The sequence below is a fragment of the Lupinus angustifolius genome, chromosome LG08 (genome assembly GCF_001865875.1).
Source record: "Lupinus angustifolius cultivar Tanjil chromosome LG08, LupAngTanjil_v1.0, whole genome shotgun sequence".
NCBI classification, from domain to species: domain Eukaryota; kingdom Viridiplantae; phylum Streptophyta; class Magnoliopsida; order Fabales; family Fabaceae; genus Lupinus; species Lupinus angustifolius.
This window is the reverse complement of record NC_032016.1, coordinates 5,209,685-5,237,633: the sequence shown is the minus strand read 5'-3', so window position 1 is coordinate 5,237,633 and position 27,949 is coordinate 5,209,685. Positions and strand designations below refer to the sequence as shown.

Genomic DNA, 27,949 nt, shown 5'->3' with positions numbered 1-27,949 from the left:
ATCGACGAAGTACTGGTCAATTCTACTATACCATGCTCGAGGAGCTTGCTTCAAGCCATATAGAGCCTTCTTCAATCGTAGCACTTTGTTTTCGTTGCCCTTGCTCATGAACCCTTCTGGCTGCTCCACATAGATCTCTTCTTGAAGTACTCCATTGAGGAATGCAGACTTGACATCTAGCTGGTAAATGCTCCATCCTCTTTTTGCTGCAAGAGCTATTAGAGCTCTTATAGTATCTAGACGAGCAACTGGAGCAAATGTCTCATTATAGTCGATTCCTGGTTGTTGGGAGTAGCCCTTGGCTACTAATCTCGCCTTGTGCTTCTGTATAGTGCCATCAGGATTGAGCTTTGTTTTATACACCCATTTTACTCCGATGATGTCTTTATCTTTTGGACAATCTACTAGCTCCCACGTGTTGTTTTTCTCGATCATCTTTATCTCTTCTTCCATTGCCTTGACCCATACTTCTTGCCTTGATGCTTCTTCAAAGCTTCCAGGTTCAACTATGGCCAAGTTGCATGTCTCATATATATCTACTAAGGATCTTACTCGTCTCGGAGAAGATTCTGGTGAAGATTGTTCATGTGGGAGTGTAGTTGGCGTACCTGGATCTTCTGTTGCTTCTTCTACTTCCCCAGTTACTTGTGGTTGTTGTGTTGGTATGGAGATGTTGTGTCTCTCAATCTTGCCTTCATTCCAGTTCCAAGCGTCACTTTCATCAACTTCAACATCTCGACTGATGATAAGTTTCTTCGTTTCTAGATTGTATATGCGATAGCCTTTTGACTGTGTGCTATATCCCAAGAAGATGCCTCTTATCGTCTTGTCTTCTAGTTTGTGTCTCTTTTCTTTTGGGACATGTATATAACAGATAGATCCAAAAACTCTTAGATGTTTAGCTGATGGCTTCCTACCGCTCCAAGCTTCTATAGGAGTTTTACCTTCGACTGCCTTTGTTGGACATCTATTCATTATGTAGACAGCTGTGTAAACTGCTTCGGCCCAAAAGGTGTTTGGCAAACCTTTCTCCTTGAGCATCGATCTAGCCATCTCCATGACCGTGCGATTTTTCCTTTCAGACACCCCATTTTGTTGTGGAGTGTAAGCAACTGTGAGTTGACGCTCTATGCCTTCATCCTCACAAAATTTATCAAATTCGTGAGAGTTGTACTCTTTGCCACGATCGCTTCTGAGTACTTTTATATGTTTCCCGCTTTGCTTCTCGACAAAGGCCTTGAACTTCTTGAATATTCCAAAGACTTCTGATTTTTCTTTTATAAAATAGACCCATGTCATTCTAGAAAAGTCATCAATGAAGAGGATGAAATACCTGTTATTAGTGAGGGATGGCGTCCTCATTGGTCCACATACGTCAGTATGGATGAGCTCCAACAAGCGTTTTGCTCTCCAAGATTTCCCACTTGAAAAAGGTAGTCTATGTTGCTTCCCAAGTAGACATCCTTCACAAGCTCCTTCATTCTCTTGGATGCATGGAAGATCCTTCATCATTCTTTTATGATATAATAGCTTTAAGGCTTGGTTATTAAGATGACCAAATCTTCGATGCCATAGCCATGATTCATCAACTTGAACCTTCATAGCGATGTTAGTAGCATATTTCCAAGTTATTGGAAAACTTCTATTTCTTTTCTCCATTTTAACTTGGGCTATTTCAAACTTTCTATTATTGTCATATATATTGCATGTATCTCCCTCAAAGTGGAGAGAGTAACCTTTTTCCATCATTTGGCCAATACTCAAGAGATTTTCTTTAAGGTTAGGAACTAGTAAGACATCTTTGATAAGTCGCGTACCTGATTGTGTCTCCACCATGACAGTGCCTTTGCCTTTAGACTCAACCATGGTGCCATTACCTAATCGAACTTGCACTCTGACAGACTCATCAATATCTTTGAAAATGCTCCCGTCCTTAGCCATGTGGTTACTACAACCACTATCCAAGTACCAGTTTTCTTCTTTATCACGACTACAGACTTGGTTGGCATAGAATAGTTGTTGGTCATGTTTGCATTCTTCAGTGAAATTGGCCTGATGATTATTTTTGTTGCGACAATTTTGCTCTGAGTGCCCAAATCTTTTGCAATATTGGCATTGTATCTTTCCTCGATATCGACAATATTTTTCTGAATGGCCTGACTTCTGGCATATGCCGCAAGGAAGATATTTTGCTTGATTGTTTCTAGAGAAATCTTTAGAAATCTCTTTGTTTCTAGAATGTTCCGCACCAATATTATTTCTTCTTTGATATTCTTTATTCTGAGACCTTAGTCTGAGCTTTGATTGAAAGGCATTTTCTAGTGAACCTTCATCATGCCTACTCAATCTTTGCTCATAAGCTTCTAGAGAGCCCATTAGTTCTGTTACTGATAGAGTAGACAAATCTTTGGTTTGCTCAATCGTAGTAACTATTGAGTCATATTTTTGGGGAATTGAAATCAGAATTTTCTCAACAATTCTTTTGTCAAGAATATTTTCCCCATAGGCTTTCATTTGATTGACTATTTCTTTTATTTTAGAATAATAGTCTTTTATGGTCTCAGACTCTTTCATCTTAAGTAATTCAAACTCACGCCTAAGAGTTTGAAGTTTAATGGTGCGTACCTTATCACTGCCATGAAACTCCTCCTTTAGTGTATCCCATGCTTCTTTGGCACTTGTAGCTCCCATTATTCTTGGAAAGATAGTTTCCGCCAAGGCTTGTTGTAGAATAAATAACGCTTTTGCATCCTTTTGCACATTCTCTTTCAACTCCTTTTTCTGAGCCACGGTAAGAGTTGAAGTATTCTCTGGAGTAGTGAATCCTTCTTCTACAATATCCCACAAATCTTGGGACCGGAAGAAAGTAGTCATTTTTGTATTCCAAAAATCATAGTTTTCTCCAGTGAAAATTGGGATAGGAATTGATGATGATTGAATAGTGCTAGCCATAGCTCAAAGTGTATAAATATGGTTTAGTTTGGATGTGAGATTCTTGGAGATAGTTGGAAATGGATAGAGTAATATTCTACGCCCAGTGTATGACCAAACGTAGCTCTGATGCCACTGATAGTATTTTAGAAATGGAAGTTATAGTAGTGAAAATAGAAGTGGAGAAGCTTTGGAGCTACACAACTTAGAATAATTTGCTTCTTATTTGGATGCTTTACAAATGAAGGGTGAGTGCCTATTTATAGGCTTTCTACAACACTTATGAATTTCTAGATGGTTCCATAAGTATCTAGTATACATTTTTCTCAAGATTTCTAGATACTTCTTTAATTATAATACTAAATGCCTATAATAGAATATACTAGAAGCTTAGGATAATTCTAGATATTATGGTACAATCATCACTACTTGTTTCTACACAAGTGTGGAAGCTTCTAGAAAGTGTGCATCAATATTTTATCAGTTTGTCCATGAGATTTTGGGTAATTAGGACACTTTAAGAACTGATGAACTTCTATATTAATCATGATGGAACAGTGATCTTGAGTTTTGATATTAATCTGCATGGATAACTTTTCAGTTTCCACCATTGTTGTCCTTTGTGTCTATTTTTTGTATCACTTAACTGCCCATTACTCAGTAACTTTCTGCTAGGATTGTAACATTAATCTATCTGTCTACTGTGGTTATGGCTTAGCATATTATAGCTAGCTAGCTAGCTAAACCAGGTCCAGTCAGATTAAAAGAGGAAGTGTCGCAAAAAAATCCCAAGAAAGAAAGTTGAAAATTGGAAATAATTGCAAAAATAGAGAGGAGAGAAGTTTAGCACTCAAATCGCTTCAACACATCATTGCCTCATAAGTTTGGGAGAGTTAAAAGATGAAAAGGGGAACCTTTCTAGATTTTAAAATTCTATATACATATTTAGGTTTGAGACTCTTGTGACTCACATTGGACTTCAATTAATGTACATTGAGTTGAGAATATTTTTTTTTATCGGCAAAAAAGGGAAAGATTTATTAAAAGAAGAGATAATTACAAGAGAAAAAGAAGAGGAGAAAAAGAAAGAAAAAGGCTAAAAGCCATTACAACATAGTATCAAGACAAGAAATAAGATTCGCTATCCAGTCCGAAAAAGTGATCTGATCTTTGCCCATCTTCCCATTGATCCAAAACCAAGAATTAACCCTAGCTGACTCAAGAGTTTTCTCAAGAGAGGGTTGAACAGAATTAAAAATAAAAGAATACCTCAAGATAATGTATATGTGATATTAATTACATATATCATTAATCTTCTTTGATCCAGCATGCTCATAGGATTACTGTGCAAAAAATCAATAACTCAATAGTGATGGTTAGATAATATCCCCTCCAAAATAATGTCTTTCATGATTTGAATCCAATAATACGAGTAAAGTTCTTTGGGTCACTTCACTTCCACTACAAACAACGATTGTATTGTTATCCATTAATAAGTAAAATCATTTTTGTATCCACAATACTTTCAAAGTAAGGGACTTAGCATGAAAATATTTTACAGATCAAATAATTAAATACTGAAACAAAGAGTTGAAGGACGTGACTGACTATTAATTAAATCTTTAAAGCCTATGCACATTCTTCACTGACCAATCACAAATTTGTAAAATAAAATAAAGTTGAAGGTATTATTAAATAGTGGGGAACGAACAAGGCGTTGGTCTAGTGGTATAAGGTCTCACTAGATCCCCAAAGTCAAGAGTTCGTTTACTCTGAGCTATACTTGTTGGGAGGGATAGCCACGAATCTCAAAATAATTAGTTATTTATCCAAAAAAAATGAAAAAAATACTTAATAGTATTAAAAAAATGGTGGGAAATGGGAATAGGCAATTTGGAGGACCAATAACCTCACCCAAAATTGAAACCCCTGGTAATCCTTCAATCACTTATGATAGCATACAAGACTACCTGTATAAGGGGAGAAGAACTGCGTTTATGGAGGGCAAGTCCAAATTATAAGGGAATTCTCTTATGGTTTTCATGGAATTTAAAAATTGAAAAGCAATCTTAGATTCACTTATCCTAAAATCTTATATTTATTGGGTATGCTTGCAAGTTATTTTGAGAAAAAATGTAATATATGAAAAAGAAATTCACATGTGAGCATCTAAGTTTTTTTATTTCTATCATATCTCATCCAAAAATCAGCTCTCAAATGGATTAAGTAGAATAATAATTTAAGCAATGAAAACTTGAATTTCAATATAAACATAACATGCATAGTGAAGAGATATATCACTGAAACAGGAAAATTCGGGCAAGATTCATCTGCTTGTCTCTAAGAGATGTGTATGAGAATAATTTTTTGGTACTACCAATGGTATCTACATCCTTTATATGTAAGAAACTAATTCATTTTATATTACGTGACTGTCCATCCCAACAAACACTCATCTTAGCATGTATCATTTAGAGGAGTCCAACCTTTAACATTTTAGTATTTCTGAGAATCTAACAGGATAGTACACCACTGAATCAACGTCTTATTGATATTTGAAAGTAATTTATTACTACCATTTTGCAATTCTAGCTTTTACCATCTTTCTTTTTATAAATAAATAAAAAGTTATACAAATAACTATTAAATATGAAAAACCTTGATCCATGTAGAAAGTATAAATTGATGTGTACTAATAGTGACAAGGAAGCATGGAATTCTAGAGCAAAGTACTATTACTTTAACTAGGTTCAAGTTAAGTCAGATTCAGCAGCCTATTTGGAAGACAGGGCAATGTTTCCACCAAGTTCAAGATTGGTCAAATACATAAGTGGACATGATGCCAAATAATTCACTGATGAAAAAAGTGCACACCAGGATCCATATTTTCAATAACAAATATGCCTCTCAAGTATCTGTTTATACATTAATACATGATACTCTAATTTTCCTGAAGACTGGTTAGTTTACTATGGAGCTTTGAAGAACATAAAATGTGGTCTGGTCAGCTTTCTGAGTGCCACTTAAATTAAGCAAAATCAGCTGTTATGTAAAACAAACAAATTCATGTCATTTGATTAATTACAGCTTCTACAAATCCCCACCCATCATCAGCATCAGGTCCCACCCAGTAACCAGATATAACTACTTCAGTGCAATAATCTACATTCAAATTATAAGAGAAAGTTTCACATAGAAATCTTGTGCCTGATATGAAGCAATGTTGACAGCTTCTCTTCATGGATAATATTTGTTTATTTGAACTGCAAGAGCCAAGAACTTTTTGAGCTGCAAGTATAATATATGCTGTCAGGTTAAAAAGGCCAATTACAAAAATGAACAACTACTCGGAAAACTCCTAAGTTCTAAAAGGCCATAAATTCAGCAATCCATATAACCTCCAAGATTTCCCCATGTTTCAATCATGATGTTGAACTTGAAGCTAACAGCATAAATATATGGTGCTCATATGGCAGATATGCTAAGAGACCGGCATGCTTTGTTGTGTGTGTGTGACCCTCTTACATAGTTTCTAAGTGTTTCCTTTTGTTTTTATAATAAGGATCTGTTATCTCGTCTTGTAATATAATGTTTCTTTTTTAACAAATACGTGTGTGTGATAGGCAGACATGAAGACATGCTCACCCATATTGTTATCTGTAACTGCACATGTAAACAAAAATAGCCCAAATAGGAAGAAAATTTAGCTTTCATTTATTCTTTATAATTTCTCATCTTCATAATGACATCTCACCATGCATTTTTCTGATATAAAATCCCAATGAAGGGGGTGACAGAGGACAACAGAGATCTGTAAATTCCACCAAGAATGGATCCCATAATTCTAAATTCCCATCCAAGCCAACTAAGGTATAAGAAATTTCATCATTCAATTAACATATCGGTAAACATCCCCTGGCGGACAAAATTTCCAACCCAGCCTACAACTTAGAACATTGTAATATTTTATCTATTTTGTTGGGTACAGTAATATCATATATGAGTGTAATATTACATATTTTATAGAATCTGAGCTAAGCTAAACCACGTATACATCATATGCAGGTCTTAAAACACAAGAGTGGAGGAACATGAGATAGGTAAGCTCCACCTTCTTTTCACAAAGGTTTGGCTCCATTTCATATCCTCTTATTCTATTCACCCTTCTTGCTCATGGTCATGAATGCCATACAAATACTCTATAAATTAAGATGGAGATGCAAACCACTATTCCAACCAAACCAGTAAACGGCTTTAGTTGTGTACTCGTGTTTGTTAACACCACCAAGTAACATAAAAACTAGTCAACTATAGTTTGCCAAAAAATAATCTACATGTTGGTGTTTGGATAAAGGACACATTTCAATACACTACAAGTTTATAAGGTCGTATTTGACAAACTACTTTAGACAACTTATGGCTTATAAGCTAGGATTAACTTATGTCATTTTACACCTATCAGCTAATCTTACCAAACAATTCTGATTCAATATCAGCTACCTTATCAACTTACAGTTCCAAGGTTATAAGCTGTTAGCTATGGCTTAAAAGCAAGTTTTGTCAAACATAGCCTTTGTTACTCCACCCAAATCTTCAACCTATCAATTAATGCTACTTGGTCACATTATGTTAATTACCATAGCAAAAAATTCCAAGACTTTACCACATGGGCAGTGTAATGTTAAGTGGTAAATACAGAAAACCAAAGTCATCAAAAGCTTATTATGCAAAAAAAAAAAAGAACCTTTAGTAACTGGAAGCGTAGGAAGAGCAAAATGTAAATCATGTAAACTCTCCTGTCATCAAAAGAAGACACAAAAATGAAATATAATTATAATATTCCTCTTTCAGATTAGAAAATCCAAACAAGGAATAACAGTTTTGCATAAAATGAAGTTTCGAAATTAAAATGTAGGAATTTGAAGGTTAGGGTTTGAAGAAGAACCTTCGTTATTGTTAGTATTGGTGAAGAAGCGCGGAGGGGAACGGCGGAAACTAACCACCACATTGCTCGGAGGGAAGCTAGTTACTCACATTAGCAGTTTTCAATTTGATAATAACTATTATTGGATTGGGCCAATTTTTAGTTCACCCTTTAAGTAATTTCAATTATCTATTTTTATTTTGGAAATATAGACATGGTTTTCATTTTTCAATATTATATTTTTAAACAAGCATCCATGAGAAGAAAATTATTTTTAACATTAAATATACTAATTACCCCTTCAACTAAGCAAGAATTTGCATTGTGTAAAAGAATATGCATATCGTTATATACTCAAAGTGATTTTGGTGCGTGGCTTATAAAGTACATATTACGGATTGTATTAAAAGTATAATATCATGGAAAGAGTAAGTATTTCACTTCTGAAAAAATGATAAATGCATTATTTTTCAATGAAATTTTACTTTTGGTGGAATCCTTTACATATGTGTCTTAGACACACTGAAAAACCTCTCATAGAAAAGCATTTCTATAATATTTTCAAAATTAATGGGAGGCTTAAATAACTAATTAAGGAAGATAAATTTAAAAAATGTGCAATTATACCTACCCAATACCCATTCATATTTGATTTAATTCAACACCCTTTTATTTCAAAAGGTACCATCAATCATATCTGGCCAAAATATTTTGATATGGCAAGATAGCCTCAAAGCATGCAATAGGGAGAATGCAACCCCAAGGTGTTTATTGAAATAGATAAACAAAAAGATTATGATACAAATGAATGAGACTTTGTTAAGGAACAAAATACAATTCTCTCACCAACGTGTGTTACTTCAAGTGTTACATGTTTCATTTACCTTAAGCAATGTGTCGGGTTCGAGTCATGTGGATGAAAAAAATAATTTCTTCCAAATTTCATGGGCTGGATCATGTACTGGTTAACTACAAATGCATACTCATTTAACATCAATGCTGAAGTACAAAGATTCTTCCAAGGGGCAGGGGTTTAAGGCATGGTGACCCAGTGTTACCTCTGATTTTTGTTATGGCAATGGATTACCTAACAAGAAGCCTCAAACTGCATAGCAAGGTAGAAAAGGATTTGCTTTCCACCCATATTTAAAACTCTGAAGCTGCTAAACTTATGTTTTGCGGATGATCACCTTGTTTTTGCAAAAGCAAATACAGCCACAGTTAAAGCTAATTAGGATATAACTGACAAATTTTCACATACTTCTTGCTAGAAAGCAAATATAACAAAATTTGACATCCTTCTGGATTATCAAGTTTTAAGTTACAAACATATAGTTGTTCCTCAACCCCATGTGTGTGAAAGGGATAATATGTGAGAAACTAACTTCAACAATTCAGATCAAACATTATGAAATAAAGATTATAGTTTCTTCTTCATTCACTCCTGATATGGAAATGCTTCTATTTAACGCATCATTTATTATCGTTCATACATGGAACAGTCGATGGGTACTTATTGTGTAATTTTTTTACATGATATATATATTTTAAAAATGCTCTATTTTTTTAGGTTCAATTATATCTAATCCAAATTTGAATAATCAAGTTATATTGTGAAGTCCACGATAATTAGTATTTTTCTGTGATTGTGTTCGTTAAACTCTTTTGAAACGTTTAACATTAATGGAGTAACAATACAATCAAAATGAAAAGTAGTAGATGACTAGAATCAGTTTATCTATCTGCAAGACAAAAATCAGTTTTGCATATGGTCGATGGGGCAGCCTAGTCCGAATCTATTTTTAGCCTTGTACATATATGTTCAATTACCCTGTTTTATCGTTAAAAGGTAGCTTTATCATAATTAATATTGGAGTTATATTATCAATATCTTATAATGAAGATTCTCGATTATACGAAGTTCTACAACATTTGAACATGTGTTTTATGTTGTGCTAGCATTAAATCATTAACAAGGTTGTAATCATGCATGATGACTTGAAATCATATTTTTTGATATTGGAGAATGAGCTAAGCAATTCAACATTTGAGAAAGGTTCTCACGACTGACAGCATAAGGCATATCTTACATAAGGAAGCCATTCACAAACTATTCCTTAGAGACAAGATGAGAATTGATAATCAAATATTCGTTTTGCAGAAATTCATTACCCAACCTTACCTATGAAGTCACTAGATAATCTTAAGCTTCTCACAGGCTCAGATTCTACCCAATTTCTTCATGTACAACTCAATCTTTCCGTCTTAAAAAGTCAACAAAATGAATCATAATGCATCCCTTATAAGTTGCTTTGCTTATATAACCCACTCTGGTTATGAACCAACTGGCTATCCAGCTTTATTTTCAGTTTTATCTGGTTATGTCAAAACAAAGTGGAATTGTAATCCAGACCGGTAAATTGGAGGATGCTCAGGAGTTGTGAACAAAATAACATTTTAGCAAAAACTTTTACTAGGCATAGAATGAACATAAATTTTTATTGCAGTTTGAAATACTTAAATATACATAAGGTGCACTGGTTTACAGATTATAAGTTACTCAAATTCTGAGTACATTTTACCACATTAATGGGTGACGTCTATCACACAACAACAAAGACTGGCTCTCAAATCAGCAGCTGAGAAGAGCAAATACAATAATCAATTCGCAGCTGAAGCAGCATTCAATAAGATGAGAGTGACTATATTTAAGAGGAGACTTATCAAAGGAACCTCTTAATTATTATTATCAATTACAAACAAGGGTTGGACCTGGTATAATATTCTGATGATTAGGAACGCCCTGCTTGTCTCTCCCACCGAAGGTCCTGAGAAAATTCAGCAAGAGCAGCTCGGGGATCACCATTTGAAACAGACAAGTAGTATTGAGCAGTTTCATTATCAACTTGCATGCTTCTCTTCAAAGAATCAACCACCCTTTTCTTGCTTTCTTCAGAGGATACTCTGGTCGATAAACACCAATTCCTCCTATCTGGTACATCATTAGGGTACAACACTGCCACTTCTCTTTTAGCATGGACATCCAGCTCAATAAAGCATGTTCTGTTAATAAGAATATCAGGATTGCTAATAGGGATCAACAACCTTTCCCTCGAGTAAATACCATGATCGCTCATCATGTTGTTCAGGCGTTTTATGTCCATTACCTGTCAAAACATAAAAACGTCATCAAAATGTCAACGCAAATTTATCAAATTCTTTGCAGTGTTGCTAACCTGGAAAAGCCATAAACTATTACACCCAAGCCTTTCCCCGCTAATATACTACATGAATAAAAAAATGTAATGTTTTATCATAAATCATGTCTACATATCGGTTTCACTCGCCCTATAGTTGACATCTCTTTACTTCTAATAATTGGGCTACCTTTATCTAATTTACTAGCCTTATACAGCTTTACTCAAATGGTCATGTCAACTGTATCAAGAATCTAATATCTCTTGCACAATAGTTGCTAACTCAATTTTCTAATTAATGTATTAATTCTTAACCTTACCTTTAGTCTATTATGTCCACTCGTTGACACAAAATCGAGTTTATTGACTCATTCTCTCTTTATGGCACAACATTCACTCTCAATCAAACAAGAAAAAATACAGCTCAGTAATCACAACAGAAATATCATGAAGAACATATATGAAATTGAAATTACACAACACTCAACTAAAACTAGATCACACTTCACGCGCTCTAACCTGCACCAAATCATCACATTTAATAGGAAAATGAGAATAAAAAACCAGCAATCATGAATAACAATAAACAAATAGTGCATCCCAGCGCGTGAATATTAATTAAGAATATAATTTCAACCCTGAGATGTAATAGAGACCTGAACGGAGTATTTGACGGCAAGGCTAGCGACGCTATCGCCACGCACGATTCGATGAGAGATAGCGAATTTTCCGATATTGTTATCTCTCCAGAAGCTTCTAGAGACTGGATCACGAACCAAATCCTTCAATTTCCAAGGAGCAATGAAAGCCTTGGTTACGATTTCTCTATCGGAAGCGACGGAGTTCCATACACGGCAGACGCAGCTAGCACGTGCGAGGTCAGAGATTGGAAGGTTCTGGAAAATGAGACGGAGGATGTCGGTGGAAGAAAGTGCGGAGAAATGAGAATTCATTGGTGAAATAACAGTGGAAGGAGTTGGAGAGGAAGAAGGAGAAGAAGGAGAAGCAGAAGAAGAAGAAGGGAAATTGGAAATCATGAGATGAGTGAGAATATCGGTGTCGTCTTCATCGCAACAACAACCCATTCGAGTATGAAGGAGAGAGAATAAGAAGAAAGATAAAGGTTTCTCCACATCTTATATTCAAAACCATTACCATCCATAAGATATTTATTCACTATTATTATATTACAAAAAAATGTATACAAGTTAAGTTAAATATTTATTATTTGTTTCTAATTATTATTAACTCTTTTATATACCAAAAAAATTATTATTAATTCTTCCACAAAGCATATAATTGAATAATAGATAATATATTGATTTTATATAAATTTATATACTAATTGTATATAGATTTATATTCATTATATTATTATAAAAAATAGATTAAATTATATTGACATCCCCTGACTTTTAGTATAATTACATAAATCACCATTCACTTTTCTATACATGTACAAACCTCCTAATTTACACTTTTCATTACACTGACCACTCATGCGTGAGAAATAAATGTAATCTTTTAAACAAAAAATGTAATCTTTTAAACAAAAAATGTGATAAATGCAATGAAGTGAAACAAATAATATACAAAACAATGTATCATTATTATTTTTGTTACAATATGGATCAACAATTCCAAAGATATGTTGTTTAAATCGCTCTTATACTGTATCGTGATGAACCAAAAATGATAAATATGTATTAACTCATATTATTTAGATTTGTCTCCACAATATATCATATTTTGTTTAACTAAATTGCATTTATCACTTTTTTTTAAACGATTATACTTATTTCACATTCAGGGGTGTTCAATGTAATGAAAGTATAAAAATTAGGGGTTTGTGTAGATGTAAAAAAGTGATGGGTGATTTTTCGCTAAAACTCGGGGAATGTCAATGTAATTTACTCTAAAAATAATATATGCATATATAGTATAATAATTTTTTACATTATCATTATGTTATCAATATTTAATTATAAATGACTCACTTTCAAATATTATAAATGAAATACAAATGAATAATATAGTGTATGTGTATATCAGTTCCATGATAACAATACATATTGTAATATTAAATCCATTAAATTATTAATGTGAATTTAAATGATATTTTTTCAATTTACAAAAACGTAAAATAGGTATATCTATTTTATTTATTTATTTTAGAAGATATATACATTTTGAATAATGACATGTGGTGCATGAATGATTTTTAGTTGGGTATTTTTGTAAGACAAAAAATAAAGAGAGTAAGCCTTATCATGTTCATGATGTCCTGACTCAAATATGATTACTTAGCATAAACGTGATTTGTAATCTAGAAGAAAATGTTTTGTGAATCAGGTATTTATATCATAAAAGTGTAAAAGAAACAGGATGTAGTGAACGATTTTTGTTTTATCTTTCACTTGTAAAAGTGCATGATTTTCTTTTTCATTTGAAGTTTAAACCAAAGGAGCTAATATGAAATTATGATAGGAATTTAACTGCAAGCAAAAGTAAGCATTGGAATTAGTTCCAAACATGAGTATTTATCATTGTTTGAGAAAACAAGGTTCACTTCATTTCATGTGATAGCATCAAAGATTTACTTGTAAAACATGTACATATATGTTACACTACAACAAAGTAACTACCATGAAATTATGATAGAAATAAAATTGAAAGCATTTGTAAGCACTGGAATCAGTTTCAAACATGAGGATTTGCTAGGTTCACTGCATTTCAGTGTAAGGCCGAGATGGCCAGAGCAACTTTCTGTTATTTTTCGAGGCTTTCAGCTTAAGGGGACTCCACACTAAAGGTTTCCTTTGCAGTGCAAGGCCAGTTGGATGCCTAGCCAACCGCGAATCTGCCCGTACTGGACTGCCCCTAAACTTGCTGCTGCTCCCAATAGACATTGGCGTTGTCTCAACTGATGAAGCTCTCAACTCTGAATATTGAGCGAACAAACTTGAATACCGATCTTTCCTTTGGTTATTCTTCAATGATTGCTGTAAACCGATCCCACTATTAAATTGAGAGGCTGAGGTACGCAGTGGTGTTTTGATGTCATAAGTTGTGTCTGAACGGATTGTAGCAACTGAGACCCGCCTCCTTGGCTGAAGGACCTGGGTTGGTGCAGCAGATGGTCGAGAGGGTGAGGTACGTAGTGGAGTTGTCATGTCATAAGCTGTGTCAGGATGAAGTGCAGCAATGGAGACCCTCCTCCTTGGTTGAAGGATCTGTGTTGTTGTTGATGATGCAGGTGGTCTCACTGGCACCGCAATGGATGCCCTGCCTCTTGGTTTTGCAAAGCTTTCTGTGTTTGTTGTCATTGAATTCCTTCTTCTGACAGTGTTTTCCTTTCCATTCATGGCAGCAGTATATCTCTTCGAAGTTAGAGGAGATGATGGACGCAAGAGATTAGTTATTCTTCTTAGTGGCGGCCTTGATTTTGAAGGATTCAATGGTGGCTTCTTATTTGTTATGATTTTCTGAACTGCTGTTTGTTTTGATGACGAGGGTTGAGCAGAAACAGCAGCAAGTGACCTACTTTCTTGCTTTAGTCTGGTTTTTCTCTCTTCTGCTATTTGGTTCTCAAGGTCCCGAACCTACCAAAATTGATTCAGAGTTGATGAGAAATATAACTTACAAAATTAAGTTAACTTCTCTAAGCTACTTGACTGAATATTTCTGGTGATTATACCTTTTCCTGAAGGTTTTTACAATGATAATCTCTTGCAGCAAGCCTGAGTTGCAAGTTTTGCAAGTTATCTTGTAACTTCCTAGTTTCCTTGTCATCATGTTTGGCCTTTTCTGCCTGTTTCGGTCAAGAAATTTGGAGTGTAAGGAATTAGAAAATCACGATTATTGTTATCTAAAGAACAATTGTTCTCTAGCTTACCATTTGCTTGTACTTTAACAGCTCGGTGAGGTCTACTTGCTTCCGAGCTGGGCCACTCTCAATTCCGCGGACCCGGGTGGCAAAATTCAATGAACAAAGTGTTTCTCCCAAGTCTGCTGTGCTTGGACTCACCTGCACAAACATCAATGTTTTGCAATCTCCTCCTGCATTTCAAACTCAGATCAACCTTACACAGAAAAAATGCACACGTCCACACACTCTAAAGACCTTCAAACCAACTATGAGAATTGCTGTTGGATCTGTTTTTTTTTATCTGTTTTTTTTTATCTAATAAATACTGAAATAAAACCTCACCTAATGAGCTTTGCAGTATGTGAGTGAGCTTCGAGTTTCTGTCTCAAACAGAAAATACGAATATTAATGAGATGAAAGATCATTATGTAAAAATGTGTGTACAAGAGAGGAATAAAAAATTACCGGTAAGGGATGTGAGCTGATTTTGAAGCAAGGGCAGAAATAACATCACCGAGTGCGGAAAGAGACTTATTTATGAATTGAGACTCCTTCAGTCTTTCTCCTTCAGCTTCAGTTTTTCCCACACGCTCACTTCCAGCTAAGTCTACTAGCCAAAGGCGGCTCTTTGTTTTCTGGCCATTGATTAAACTCTCCCCAACAACAGTTACTCGCAACAAGCTGCATGTAAAATCACGTCCATGTCATCATCAATAAAGTGCAAGTAACATGCACCTAGACCAATAGTGTTTTAAAAAATATAATTTTATTACATTTAGTGCACAGAATGTGACTGTGTCAGCTTAAAAAGTGTCATATTCAATGATAACAATATTCAAGAAATTAGAAAATGGTACACATGAAATAAGGTTATCAGTAAGAATTGTGAATATACCAGTGAGAAGGGCTGCTAAGCTCGTTAGAACAGGTAGACCCCACCGACCTGACTCCATTTCCTACTTTGAGTATTTCCCACACATCTTCTGTTCCATTAACAGGAGCTTCAATAAGTCCTGGGACTTCTTGGGTTCCATCTGCAGCTTGCTTTATCTCCAACCTAGTTTAAAATTTGTTTTCCTTTTCAGTACATATCAAAATTTTATGCTTGTAAAGAAGGGAGTAAATTGGAGACTACATTAGTTAGCTAGCTGCCATATGCAACTCCATCTTCGGTACACTAAAGGAATTTCAAATGCAGTTACAGTTAAGAATCAAGACTATTGAAGGCATAAGGAGTCAAAATTAGAACTATGCAACTCTAATATCACTGCATTGTCAGACTCATTATCCATCAAAGAAACAAGTCACTAGAATTCTCAGCTCTCATTTTTATTAATAACATGGAAATAGCTGAATAGTTTAAAATATAAAGAACTAAAACCTACAATACTAATTAATTAGAATATATAAAGAATGGAAACTCACTTCTTTGTCGGTTGGCTAGAATTTTCTGCCAGGAGATCTCTTATCTTCTCATTGTAGACCTCCAACATGCTAACACGTAACTCATACTTGGTTATGCCATGTCTCTCTTCAGTTAACCGAAATAGTTCCTCCAGGGTTCTATAGTTAACTCCTCTTTGTTCTGGTGTGCCCTCCATTGTAAATGTTTTCCCAGTTCCAGTTTGCCCATAGGCAAATATACAGACATTAAACCCATCCAATACTGATGTAACTATAGGTTTTGTTTGTGCAAAAACAGCTTCTGCAGGACAAAAAAATACACGAAAGTTTAATACTTTCCAAAATGAAAAAAAAAACAAGAAAACAAATATCTTCAATGAAACATAATTAAAATATGTAACTTGTCCTGTACCTTGGTTATCTTCAGGCCTAAATATGTTATCAAATTTAAATTGCTTCTTGGATGAATCCGAGCAAATGACTTGAAGTTCATTATCAGGAAGAGACTCAAAATTCACCACAGATGCAGACCCGTTTGCAATTTCACTTTCATTTAATGGTCTACATCTGCAGAAAACTTTAATATTTCCTTTCAGTTCAATTACTTCATTGTAAAGGTGTCTACGCTCGGAGGACTCCACCAGGAGCTTTCGTTTCAACAGATCATTTTCAGAACCTAGAACCACAAAAAAAAACTATTATAACTAATCATAAAAAAAAGAATTTGGGTAAATTCATTTTTTTAACTTTATATTTTAGGTCAAACCTAGAAGCTGAACAGACTTCAAAAAATCAGGGCCGGGAAAGGATTCAATGGTGAGTTTCACTTCATCAGATAAGGCTAAATGCTGATTCTTCAAATCCTGATAATAAAAAACTCATAATTTTGGTAATCATAAAGAATAATATAAAGCTTAAATCAAACTCTAAACTAAGATTACCTGAACTATGGTACTCAAGTAAAGAATCTTCTTCGAGATTGGAACTGTACCGTGACCTTGATCAGGAGAATTTTCGTGAATTTCATTCGACATAATGTTTTCAGACCCGATGCAGTTAGGGTTTTCGCTCAATTGATTTGGTACAACTTCTGTTGAGATAATATTCCAGAATGATCCAGCAACAATTAATAAAATATTAGGAATGAAAAATTGAATAATAACAGAAGAAAATGCGGGAACCTGAGGGTGCGATTGAATAAGGGTGATCCTCGAGATCACATTGAAGAAGTAACGGATTGAGAATTTCAGTTTGAATGGTTAGATCTGAAAACGTAATAATTGGTTAATCAAATAATAATAATAATGATGATAATAATAATATGAAGAAATAACAGAATTAAATGAAGAGAATGAGTAGGTGAATACCGTTCATGTTTTCGTGAAGATACAAAGAAGAAGACTTATGGAATCTGAAAGAGAGAGGGTTTTTGGAAATGAGAACAAGAAGAAGAAGAAGAAGAAGAAGAAGAAGAAAAAAGAGTGTGATACAGAAAACAGTGAAAAATAGGGTTTTGTTTTTAATTTAAATTTGAACTGTGAATTGTAACGGCTATATCATTTGTGATGGAGCGTCCTTAGCCACACCCATTTTGGTATTGGGCCCCGACCCATGTTGGATGAGACAATATATATTATATATTTTAAGAAATACGTTATTGTATATTACATAATATAACAAATCTGTGTAAATAAAAAATTGTGTTATTTTAAAAAGTATATTTTTGTATAGAAATTTTTTTTCTTAATTACCAAGATATTAAATTTTGATTACTTTTCAGCCCCTTACTATACTAAGAGTAATGACATTCTGAAAGTTTATTTTTAATAGAATAAAAATATTTTTTTCTATTCTATATTGTGATATTCTTATTTTATGAATTATATTCTTAAAATAAGAATAAAGATATAGAAATAAGAATAGTAAGAAAAAATAAAAAATGTAAATGTTTGGTTAAGAATATGATTGATTATAAACCCAATAAAAATAAAAATAATATTTAACATTGTGATAAAAAAGTAAATATAATCTTTATTTCATTGAAAGTTATAATAAATTTAAAATAACATATTAACTTAAATAAAAGTATGATGATTGTCATTCTAGTTGCTCTAACTACATCTCCTAGCAAGAGAGCATAACCTAATGCTAAGGTCATTTTGAATAGAACTATACATCGTCTCTTGCATTTTTTTAGATTATATATTGTAAATATATTTAATAAGATGATATTATTTTTTTGATACAGGTATCTTCATACTGGAGACAATCCTATCCAAATCGGGAACATTTTTTCCATCCACAAGACTCGAACACGAGACATTGTTTAAGGGAAATCAAACATATACCACTTGAACCAACGCCCGTTGGTATAAGATATAAGATGATACATTTTGAATGGTGAGATTTTGCTCCCACTTTTATAACCAATAATTTTTTAATTGAACAATGTTACTTTTTCTTTTATTTTAATCCGTAATATAGAGTATTAAATGTTTTCTTTTCTAATGCAATTATGATACTCTTTTTAGCCTTTCGTCCTTGTTTTTAAGGGTTTGTTTGCGAGTTTAATTTAGGAGAGGAAGTAAGAAATAGAGAAGGCTTGAGAGTTATCTCACAAATGTATTTTATGGCTCTCACATCTCTCCCTTCTTTCCCTCCAAATACCAACTCACAAACAGACTATAACTGTTAACAAATTCGTTTTTTTTTGGATTAGGAAACAATATGTTTCAAAATAAAGCCAATGAAGATCACTAATTTTAGAACAAAATTGTAGTGAAACTTGCACATTTACCAATAATAAAGGAGTCGATCCTTAAGGTATGGACATTCAACTAGATATGATTACCTGTTGGATTCTAATACATATTTATAAGTAAATGACAAAATATAGAGAATATTTTTGAAAGAATGTAAAATATTTTACAAAGAGCCGGTTTTATTTGTCTGAGTCGGTGGGATAAAGACAACCGGCGTAGGTAGTATTTTCAATGAGTTCTTAATTTTAATTATATAAATATATATTTTATAATAATCAATATGTAGAAATAATTACAATATATATAATATGATATTTATATAATAAATTTATGATCATAATTAAATATGTAATTTATTATGAAATAATAATAAACTATGTGATATTTAATCTTAAAATAATAATAATAAAGTGCAATATATATAAAAATTTAATTAAAAACTAAACTTATAAGTTTGTGGTAATCCATGTGATATGTATCATAAAACTCATTCTCACATCTAAGCTATTATTACGTGTGTTTCTACAGATACGTAAGAGTTGAGTTTTTTTATATCCCTAAATATAAGTTGTAAGTCGCAACCAACTCTTTAACAATTTCATTTCATAACCCCAGATTTTTGGTTCTCTATATTTGATTCAAACCAAAAAGAAAGGATTTTAAAATAAAAATTTCACAAGCCAAGGGTAAATAGACACCAACAAATTTTAATGTTAAATAGTTTTGGCTTACCATAATCGCTTACTCCAATTTTTAATTGTACAGTTCAACGCACTTTATAATTTGTTGCGAGATTCATGTTTTGTTGATGACATTCAAAAAATTTGTGGGTACTACCGAATGTATCTCCTTATCATTTGGATAAGAAACTAATTCATTTCAGAGTACATGAGTGTCTCGTCTCTCCCAACAAGTGTCGTTCCTAATAAACAAATCACATTCATATTAAGGAAAGTGTTCAGTGATGACAAGGATATACCAAATAGATATTTGCTTGCCAAGGAAAGAACAGAATTTGTTGGTGAATAAGCCACAATGAAAGCCTCAATGTGCATTTATCCCTAAAACATTATGATAGCTCATCAATCTCAAGGCATGCATATTCTCAAAACAAATAATTAGAGGAAGACAACAAAAGAAAAAAGTAAACACAGTACTTGATTCATAGGATACTTCAAAATTTGGTACGCATTTCTACCTATTTTAATGTCAATTGCAAGGCTTCTTAATTGGAATCTTCTCTACAATTTATAGAGAGCATGCTTTCATTCTTTCCAAGTTTCCAGCAATTAACTGGGACAGTTATTACTGTATTATACTTCACCAAGTCACTAGTTAAGGAAATGAGGAAGGGAAACAGGATAATCAGAATATAAAATTTATGCTAACTTAATTCATCCTTGACAAGGAATAATTAAAGACTGATATTGTAAACAAAGAAGGACAATTTGAATCTCTACAAAAAATGGCATAAAATAGCCAACTTAATGTTGGAGTAGCATAGCTTAGCCAGAACAAGGTGCATTTTCAGATCAAGTTTATTGATAGCTTGGACCATTTACAAAACCTGACCTATGTGTTCTTCCTTGAAGCATATACCCGATAAGCAGCTAGACCAACTACGGCCACTGCAGCTCCAACTGCAATATTTGATGAGATAATAAAAATAATGAACAATGAAACAAAAAGGGCAGAGAAGCATATAAACTTGTATTTTATTTTATTGTCTATTAAAATCAATGACCTAAGTAAGCCTCTTGTATTTTATTTCATTTTTAAGTATATACAAAAAAGGTAGTCCTCTAATGCATAGCCCTAGTACGTCATATTTATTTATTAATCTGCTACACTTTGATTTTACTGATAATTTATTGCCTCACTAATACTTAAATTCCAAGCTAGAACAATATGAAACAAAACAAAGGTAAGCAAAGAACATGATTCACATAAAGGTAAGATGACAATAAGAAACCTATGAGACAATAAGAACATGTAAAGACCTATGCATCACAGTTGCACAATACCTGGGGATTATGAGACAGCATACTGTCAATAACAATAACCAAACCTTGATCCCACTAGGTAGCATCGGCTACATGGACCGAACGAGGCCATAATGTGCTATCATAAATCATGTTCATAGACAACATTGATCTTTAAATCTTTTTTAAACTTTTCATTTATGGTTTTTCATAGTCTTCCTCTACCTCAAGGAACTATTAACCTTTATTTTATCTATTATCCTTAGGGACTTTTAGGAATCTCCTCCACACATGCCCAAATCACTTAAGGAGAAATTCTACCATCGTTTTTTACAATAACGGGTACTCAAACTTTCTCTCTAATGCATTCATAATACTCTTTTGTCTAGTGTGTTGCTCATCCAATGCAACATTCTCATCTATCCTACATTGAGTTTATTCTCTGGTTCACAAGATACCAAAAACTTAAAAAAATAAAAACGGAGAACTAAACAAATGACATAATTTAATGAATGAATGAGTCAACCTGAAAGGTGGCATACCTGAAACAACCATAAGAGAACGATTTATAAGTCTGTGGTATTGCTTGCGACTTCTCCCAGCTTCAGTTTCTGGAATGCTTAAATGAGGATGCTCAGCAGCAGTTACAATACGGCGGAACAGACTGTTGAAATCCCCTAACTTCACACTTATTGGGATAGGAGCCTCTACTCCCATATCCTGACTAAGCTGAAAACACAATGGCAAGACAAAAGTGTCATTGCTGTTGATCAAGGGTGAAACAGTCTCTTGAACATTATTTTACAGCATCAAGCACATTTGGTATTTGTTACAATTACATATACTGAGGGCTATGTTTGACTGCCCATTATTCACACAGAACGTGGCATGAAAACTATATAATTATGCAGCAGAGCAGTCCACTATGAACCTCAACAGAACATTGGCAGTGAAAATATCTTTGTCTTCTCGAGTCAATTCTAATATGGGATTAACCTTCTTATATTACAAATAAAAAATATTATACTTCACTAACATCTTTTATTTTCTCAACTTTAGAGCATACCAGCTAGATGGATTAACCTTCTTATGCTACAAATATTATACTTCACTAATATGGAAAATTAACCTAATGCCATATTTGTCTTCTCGAGTCAATTCTAATATGGGATTTGGAGATGAAAATCTGAAAATTCCAAATGAAATACATCAAGCTAGTTCCCCTCTTGCTAATCTTACACTCCATATACTTCATCTTATTTCGACTAATACGAAAGTTATGTGCTTCTAAAGCTTATCTCTTGTCTCAACCTCCGCTCAATTATCCTTGTCCATAACTTCATAGTCCAAGTAAAATATCAACATAAAACTAGAACAAAAATATATAAAAAGTGCCATGAGATAGCTCTTATATAAAAAGTGAAACAACAAAAAATCACATTGGACTTCTTTTTTGACTTCTAAGTTGCTTAATCAAATTTCATCATGAGGACAAAATCTATAGATACATAGACCACTACTTGCTATTTTTCATCAACACACGTCTTATCACCTCTTCAAATAGATTTATTTTCTAACCATCCAAGAATTAGAAAGTGTTAAGCACGTTCCAAAATCACAAGAACAACAAAATGCAGACTTGAGTGCACATACAATCATGCAACGAAATAAGCCAATAAAAAAATACCCTAGTTGACTCTTGTATAGCCATGGGAAAAGAATCCTGATCATCTTTAGCTGCAACTATAAGGCAGGGCACCTCAAAGCCAGTATCTTCTCCATGACCTGCGATTTCCACCAGCAGCTCAGATGATGCCCTCCACGAGGACTCATCGGACCTAAAAAGAGTATTTGGTCAGCTCTACATAACCACATCTTTTTTTCAAGTATAAGGTGTCCGCACCAAATGGCCATGAAATTATAGTTAACTCAGATTCCCATGGATGAGAAGCTAATTTAATCAGAGCCTATTGAATCCATATTCTAGCTATCATCTTAAACTAAGTTGTTTTCAACTTATGTTTGTATGTCAGAAATGTAAGTCTATAAAATTGTGTCAGATACTTTTCTTTCAGCCTATAAACTGGTTTATGAATCTCATCAAAATTCAAAACAGATTTTGTAAGTGATTATCAATTATGATGTTAAATTATTGATTACCGGCTAAAACAATCCAAAGAGACTACACAATTAATTAAAACATGAAATCAAGGGAATGAGTAGAAATTTCTTAGACTGTATGTACAATACTTTTAAATAAATTACTTATCCTGTAACTGATACAAAATATTGAAAGAAGAAAGAAAGATAGATGATGAGTGTTATCTTCATGAAAATATTTAATTTCATGCCTTATCTGATTTCTGGTTCAATAAAAACATAAAACCATTTCTAACAACTAAATATGAACTCGGTATTTTTCGCAATAGTAAGGTAACTAAGGAAATCCATAAGCAGTAGTATTGTTTAATATCAGCAGTCACCTGTCGTGAACAAAAACAGCTATGTCACATGAGGCTAAAGACTCCTTATCGGACAGCAGCGCTTTAACTCCATCTTCGGGAATCTCTCTCAGTACAAGAAATTTTTTGTTTTCCTGCAAACAAAATGACAAACCCATGGTTGAGAAGAACAAAATGCCAAGACAAATAAAATGAATACAAAACAGACAACTAAAGTGTTAGAGAGGGGGAACATTTTGCTTAATAAGCAGCAGCCGTTATAAAATGATAATAGATTATCATTTACCGTAGAAATATCAACAACATTTACAGCATAACGATCCTCGGTGGTTGGATTGGAATTTTCAGAATATGATCTGCATCAGTAATTCAGCAACAGTAAGGTACATGAGAATAACTAAAGTTACACTCCTAGGAAGCTTCAAGGTAACATACAAAAGAAAAATACCTTCCAATAAAAGAATTCAACAAGGCAGATTTTCCGGCATTCCTAGGCCCAAAAACAAAGCACTGCAAAACATTTCTTTCTGAATGTTGCTTCTTGCGATCTAAATGCCTCCGTCTAGTCACACGAATAGCAGATGAAGGATCACCAGTGTAACCAATGTATATCAGATTTTCCACACTAAAATTTGGGTTCAGAAGTGTCATAAGTGCCCACTGCCCAGCAAAAAATATATGCAGATAAGATTAATAAAGACAAGGCAGATAAAAGACCACATGCAATAAAGGTACAAAAACCAGATACAAAGCCATACATACTTGTTCAAATTAAGGAAATAGATAAAAAATAATGGACACAGAGTTTAAGCAAACTTGACTCAAAGTGCTTTAAAAATTGAGATAAAACTCTCAAGCACAATAGACACCCACACTTATAAAAATATTAGTCAGCAAAACGCTGAGACCGGGGAACAGAGAGAGGACATAGAAAACTTGCACACCTCTGACAAAAATGCATCAAGTGATAGTCCTCCAAATGCATTTTTTTCTGCAGCATCCTCATATGGAGCTCCAGTCCAAGGACTGCAATCAAGAAACTATATAATATCAAATAAAATTGGCAAGAGTCCTAATTAATATTCAGATTTCAGACTCAGGAAAGGCATACATAAGAAAATTTGCCTTAGCTAGGGTTTTTAAAAAATGACGAAACAAAATACATATAGACAATATCGTCATCACGCTTTCCAACTCCCAATTCAATACAAGAAACCATTGCAAAGCAATCTACCTTTAAATGTGGATAAAAAGTATTCAGAACAAAAATGTGAAAAATCAATCTACCTTTCTGGGGCGGTAGAAAACAATTCCTCGAGTTCACGAGGTCGCAACATCCCATCCTGGAGGTACAAAAGATATAGTTAAATATCAAGAAGAGTTAGGCAGGTTGCAATTTGAAATCTAGATCTACATCACAAGAAAGCCATTTGAGAAAATGATTGAAAATAACATAACGGACAGCATAAAAAAAGTAAAAATATCCAAGCCATGTGTGCAAATGACTTACCCCATCACCATCAAAAGCATCAAAGATTGCCTTCAAGAAATCAAGTGCTTCATTTGTCAGCTCCACACTCTGCAGACATTAAAACCAATCTACATCAGAACAAAATAAAAAATCTGGTCCACAAATTGATAAGAAAGGTAAACAAAATCTACATCATTGACGATACACAATGTTAAAAATTCATGATTCATCTCAAAAATACCTGACCAGGAGCCCGTTTCAAAGGTGGAATTAGATCATCAGCAAGCTTGATTTCATCATTATATCCGAACTTCCTAAGCACAGTCCATGTTGTCTCAAGACGCCCTTTTTCTATGAAAAGGGCATGAAGAAAAAGGAATCCTGTCAATGTAAGCCCACGCTCATTGACACCTTCAGACAATTTTTCTTGTACAACCTTCTTTACACCCACAATTTCAGATGGTTGCAAAGGTGCATTGAAACATTTAACCTGTTAATAGCTCTGTTAGGTTTTGTTAACAAATCTTATATGTAAATTACTTTATCAAAACAAAATAAACAAGCTTATAATCATGCTCCAGTGAGCCAAATAATATACAAGCCCCAATTTCAATAGTTAATGTTGTCATCTGAAAGGGGAAAATACAACCTGAAAATCATTCAGCTCAGCATCACTAAGGGCGCCATCTCTGTCAGTGTCACAAAGGATAAAAATCCGCTTCAATGCCCGCACACATCGAGGTTTTAGAGTCTGCGACTCCTGATCAAATAACGGAGCTGTTGGATGAAGAACAGCCTTTTGTGCATAGTAGAAGACTTCAGGGACCTTCAAGAAGGAAATTTAATTACAATTGTATGAAACAAAATCCAGATATAATTTATCAGCACTTTCAATATAAGATGTCAAAACAAAGAAGTTTAATGGCATGGGAAAAGATACCTGGATATGCCTGGATGCTGAACACTCGATGCAAGTTTCAATTTCTCGGAATTGTTGCATTATTGGTGACATCACCAGTTCTAGGCTCACCTGCTGATTTTCATCTCTCAAATCAAGCTTACAACCAACCACTATAACTGGGACTTTTACCTGTTCCATGTGGTTTCAAATATCTGTCATTCATATGTACATTTCAAATAAAAAATCAGGGCAAATATATCATGTAAATCTAATCAAACTGTATGAATTAGTGTCTTAATATTATTTCTCCCTCCTTTTTATTCTATATTCACTGCAGAAAAATAAAAATATAGTTGCAATTGAACATGCAATCCTCAGAAGCAAAAAATGAAATATAAGATTAGAACCTCCAATTTCCGGAGACGTGGGAGCCAAAATGTACTCAGATTTTCAAGTGTCTCGGGGCGGTCACACGCATAAGTGAGGACAACTGCGTCAGCCCGCTGCAATTCTTCAGCAACTTTATCACTGTCCTCAGCACTGAAAATATAATAATAAGGTAAATAAAACATTGACATTTTTACAAGAATTGGTACCATTTATGAATGAATCTATAGAGAAGGGAACCAACAAGACGTTGGTCCAGTAGTGTTCCATTACGCTTGTTGGGAGGGGCAGTCGTTCCTTACTCAAAAAGGGTGAGGGATACCCTTAGTAATACCAAAAATAAATAGAGAAGGGAGGCCTGCCACACGAGGCAGGGTCGGAGAAGGTAAACATACGCAGCCTTATCTCCACTCTTGTTTACATGATTTGAACTCGTGATCTCCTCTAAGGGCCTATTTGCGAATTTGTCTTTTAAATAAGAAAAGGGAAAGGGAAGACTTGATAGTCCTCTCACCAGTATTTATTTCCTTTGTGAGTTGGGTTTGGGAGGGAAATGAAGGGAAAAAGAGCTTCAGAGCCATGTCACAAGCTCATAGCGCCAAAGTCTTTCCATTCCCTTCCTTCAACTCGCAAACTGCCCCTAAGAAACAACCTACTGCTCATTCTCTTTATGAATGAATAGATAAACGCATTAATTATTAAAGTTCAAGATAAGCATGAAAATTATGATACCGGGAAGAGGTATCGATGATTGTGATTGGCACACGATCGGGATATATATCCTCCGGTAACTTAGTCGGAGGCAAGACCGGCGGAACATTAAGAGGGAAATTTTCAGCAGCGGCAGTGATGATGAGGCTAGATTTTCCAGTTCCTTGATCTCCGGCAACAACAATTCGAACTCCGCTCCGAACATGTGGGTTCACCGTTCCAGAAGAAGCTTTCGCCATATACAATCAATGAAGAAAAAGGTAGTGACGCGAGTTTGAGTAAAAGTTGTGTGGTTAAGGAAAAGAGGAGTCAGAAAAACAAAACCCTAATTTATAAGAGGGTGGCGCTAAGAGCTTCACAATTCATTTCAATCCATTATTTATCATCAAATTATATTTATATTTATTATTACTAGTGTGTACATGCACTACATATTCAATTTTTATATATTTCATTTTTGTAAATTAAAATGTATTTGTTGTGTTCGGTGTACTTTATATTATATTTTTTGTGTTTATGATAATGTTTAATTTAAGGTGAGATATATGATTAATTAATGTATTGGTGGTTGTTGTTTAGGATTATATAGTTTTTTTTGTGAAATTAAAAAATGTTAAGGGCAATATAGGAAATGAAAATTACATTATGAGAGAAGTTATTTCAAGTTTTGACTTTATATATAGTATAGATTTATAAATATGTATTTACATAATATATATAAATTATGAGGGGAAAATATATCCACACTATATAGTTTTATATATCAGTCACTAATAAATAATATAATAATTGTGTATAAATTTTTATACTGAATTAATATTAAAATCATAAATTAGCTTAATGTTTTTCTAGGGTTTGCATTGCCACAATCATGTTATACTGAAGCCAATATCTATCATGGTAATACTTATATTCTGTCATACTTATTATATTATGATCAATATTGAAT

At 33.8% G+C, this 27,949-nt stretch overlaps 4 protein-coding genes and 2 long non-coding RNA genes across 7 annotated transcripts; 1 reads left to right on the top strand and 5 right to left on the bottom strand.

Moving 5' to 3' along the window:
• On the top strand, positions 4,199 to 15,473 carry LOC109354308. The gene is made up of 3 exons (XR_002108538.1): positions 4,199 to 4,217; positions 12,170 to 12,175; positions 15,368 to 15,473. It is a non-coding gene; the product is annotated as an uncharacterized LOC109354308 (long non-coding RNA).
• LOC109354307 lies at positions 5,825 to 8,007 on the bottom strand. The gene is made up of 3 exons (XM_019596711.1): positions 7,877 to 8,007; positions 7,676 to 7,727; positions 5,825 to 6,219 (listed from the first exon to the last, which is right to left on the bottom strand). The coding sequence occupies exons 1-3, from the start codon at positions 7,937 to 7,939 to the stop codon at positions 5,996 to 5,998; spliced, it is 339 nt and encodes a 112-aa protein (XP_019452256.1). The 5' UTR covers positions 7,940 to 8,007; the 3' UTR covers positions 5,825 to 5,995.
• LOC109354309 lies at positions 6,535 to 7,661 on the bottom strand. Its single transcript, XR_002108539.1, has 2 exons — positions 7,628 to 7,661; positions 6,535 to 7,588 (listed from the first exon to the last, which is right to left on the bottom strand). It is a non-coding gene; the product is annotated as an uncharacterized LOC109354309 (long non-coding RNA).
• On the bottom strand, positions 10,330 to 12,190 carry LOC109354305 (F-box protein At1g55000). 2 transcript variants are annotated; one of them, XM_019596709.1, is made up of 3 exons: positions 12,077 to 12,190; positions 11,709 to 12,043; positions 10,330 to 11,022 (listed from the first exon to the last, which is right to left on the bottom strand). In XM_019596709.1, the coding sequence occupies exons 1-3, from the start codon at positions 12,135 to 12,137 to the stop codon at positions 10,648 to 10,650; spliced, it is 771 nt and encodes a 256-aa protein (XP_019452254.1). In that variant the 5' UTR covers positions 12,138 to 12,190; the 3' UTR covers positions 10,330 to 10,647. The 2 variants fall into 2 exon arrangements, with proteins under 2 accessions (XP_019452254.1, XP_019452253.1); XM_019596708.1 differs by having other exon boundaries at positions 11,709 to 12,190.
• On the bottom strand, positions 13,543 to 17,797 carry LOC109354302 (kinesin-like protein KIN-14S). The gene is made up of 12 exons (XM_019596703.1): positions 17,692 to 17,797; positions 17,506 to 17,589; positions 17,266 to 17,414; positions 17,091 to 17,187; positions 16,737 to 17,000; positions 16,346 to 16,625; positions 15,816 to 15,977; positions 15,386 to 15,601; positions 15,263 to 15,300; positions 14,948 to 15,111; positions 14,750 to 14,863; positions 13,543 to 14,654 (listed from the first exon to the last, which is right to left on the bottom strand). Exons 1-12 carry the CDS (start codon positions 17,696 to 17,698, stop codon positions 13,776 to 13,778), a joined length of 2,454 nt encoding a protein of 817 aa, XP_019452248.1. The 5' UTR covers positions 17,699 to 17,797; the 3' UTR covers positions 13,543 to 13,775.
• Positions 20,449 to 27,340, bottom strand: LOC109354303 (mitochondrial Rho GTPase 1-like). Its single transcript, XM_019596705.1, has 14 exons — positions 27,022 to 27,340; positions 26,310 to 26,442; positions 25,942 to 26,091; positions 25,651 to 25,827; positions 25,243 to 25,491; positions 25,041 to 25,109; positions 24,818 to 24,873; positions 24,475 to 24,556; positions 23,979 to 24,190; positions 23,817 to 23,886; positions 23,552 to 23,664; positions 22,756 to 22,906; positions 21,611 to 21,797; positions 20,449 to 20,726 (listed from the first exon to the last, which is right to left on the bottom strand). Exons 1-14 carry the CDS (start codon positions 27,237 to 27,239, stop codon positions 20,659 to 20,661), a joined length of 1,935 nt encoding a protein of 644 aa, XP_019452250.1. The 5' UTR covers positions 27,240 to 27,340; the 3' UTR covers positions 20,449 to 20,658.

Coding starts and splice junctions, on each gene's coding strand:
- LOC109354307 (XM_019596711.1), bottom strand. CDS start 7,939: ATGTGGTGGTTAGTTTCCGCCGTTCCCCTCCGCGCTTCTTCACCAATA. Junction 7,728..7,876: donor CAATACTAACAATAACGAAG/GTTCTTCTTCAA, acceptor TTTTGATGACAG/GAGAGTTTACATGATTTACA. Junction 6,220..7,675: donor TACGCTTCCAGTTACTAAAG/GTTCTTTTTTTT, acceptor TTATACTTGCAG/CTCAAAAAGTTCTTGGCTCT.
- LOC109354305 (XM_019596708.1), bottom strand. CDS start 12,137: ATGGGTTGTTGTTGCGATGAAGACGACACCGATATTCTCACTCATCTC. Junction 11,023..11,708: donor CCGTCAAATACTCCGTTCAG/GTCTCTATTACA, acceptor ATGTTTTGACAG/GTAATGGACATAAAACGCCT.
- LOC109354302 (XM_019596703.1), bottom strand. Junction 17,415..17,505: donor TTATTCAATCGCACCCTCAG/GTTCCCGCATTT, acceptor TTATCTCAACAG/AAGTTGTACCAAATCAATTG. Junction 17,001..17,090: donor GAAGTCTGTTCAGCTTCTAG/GTTTGACCTAAA, acceptor TTGTGGTTCTAG/GTTCTGAAAATGATCTGTTG.
- LOC109354303 (XM_019596705.1), bottom strand. CDS start 27,239: ATGGCGAAAGCTTCTTCTGGAACGGTGAACCCACATGTTCGGAGCGGA. Junction 25,828..25,941: donor CAGCATCCAGGCATATCCAG/GTATCTTTTCCC, acceptor TCCTTCTTGAAG/GTCCCTGAAGTCTTCTACTA. Junction 25,492..25,650: donor CTGAGCTGAATGATTTTCAG/GTTGTATTTTCC, acceptor AGCTATTAACAG/GTTAAATGTTTCAATGCACC.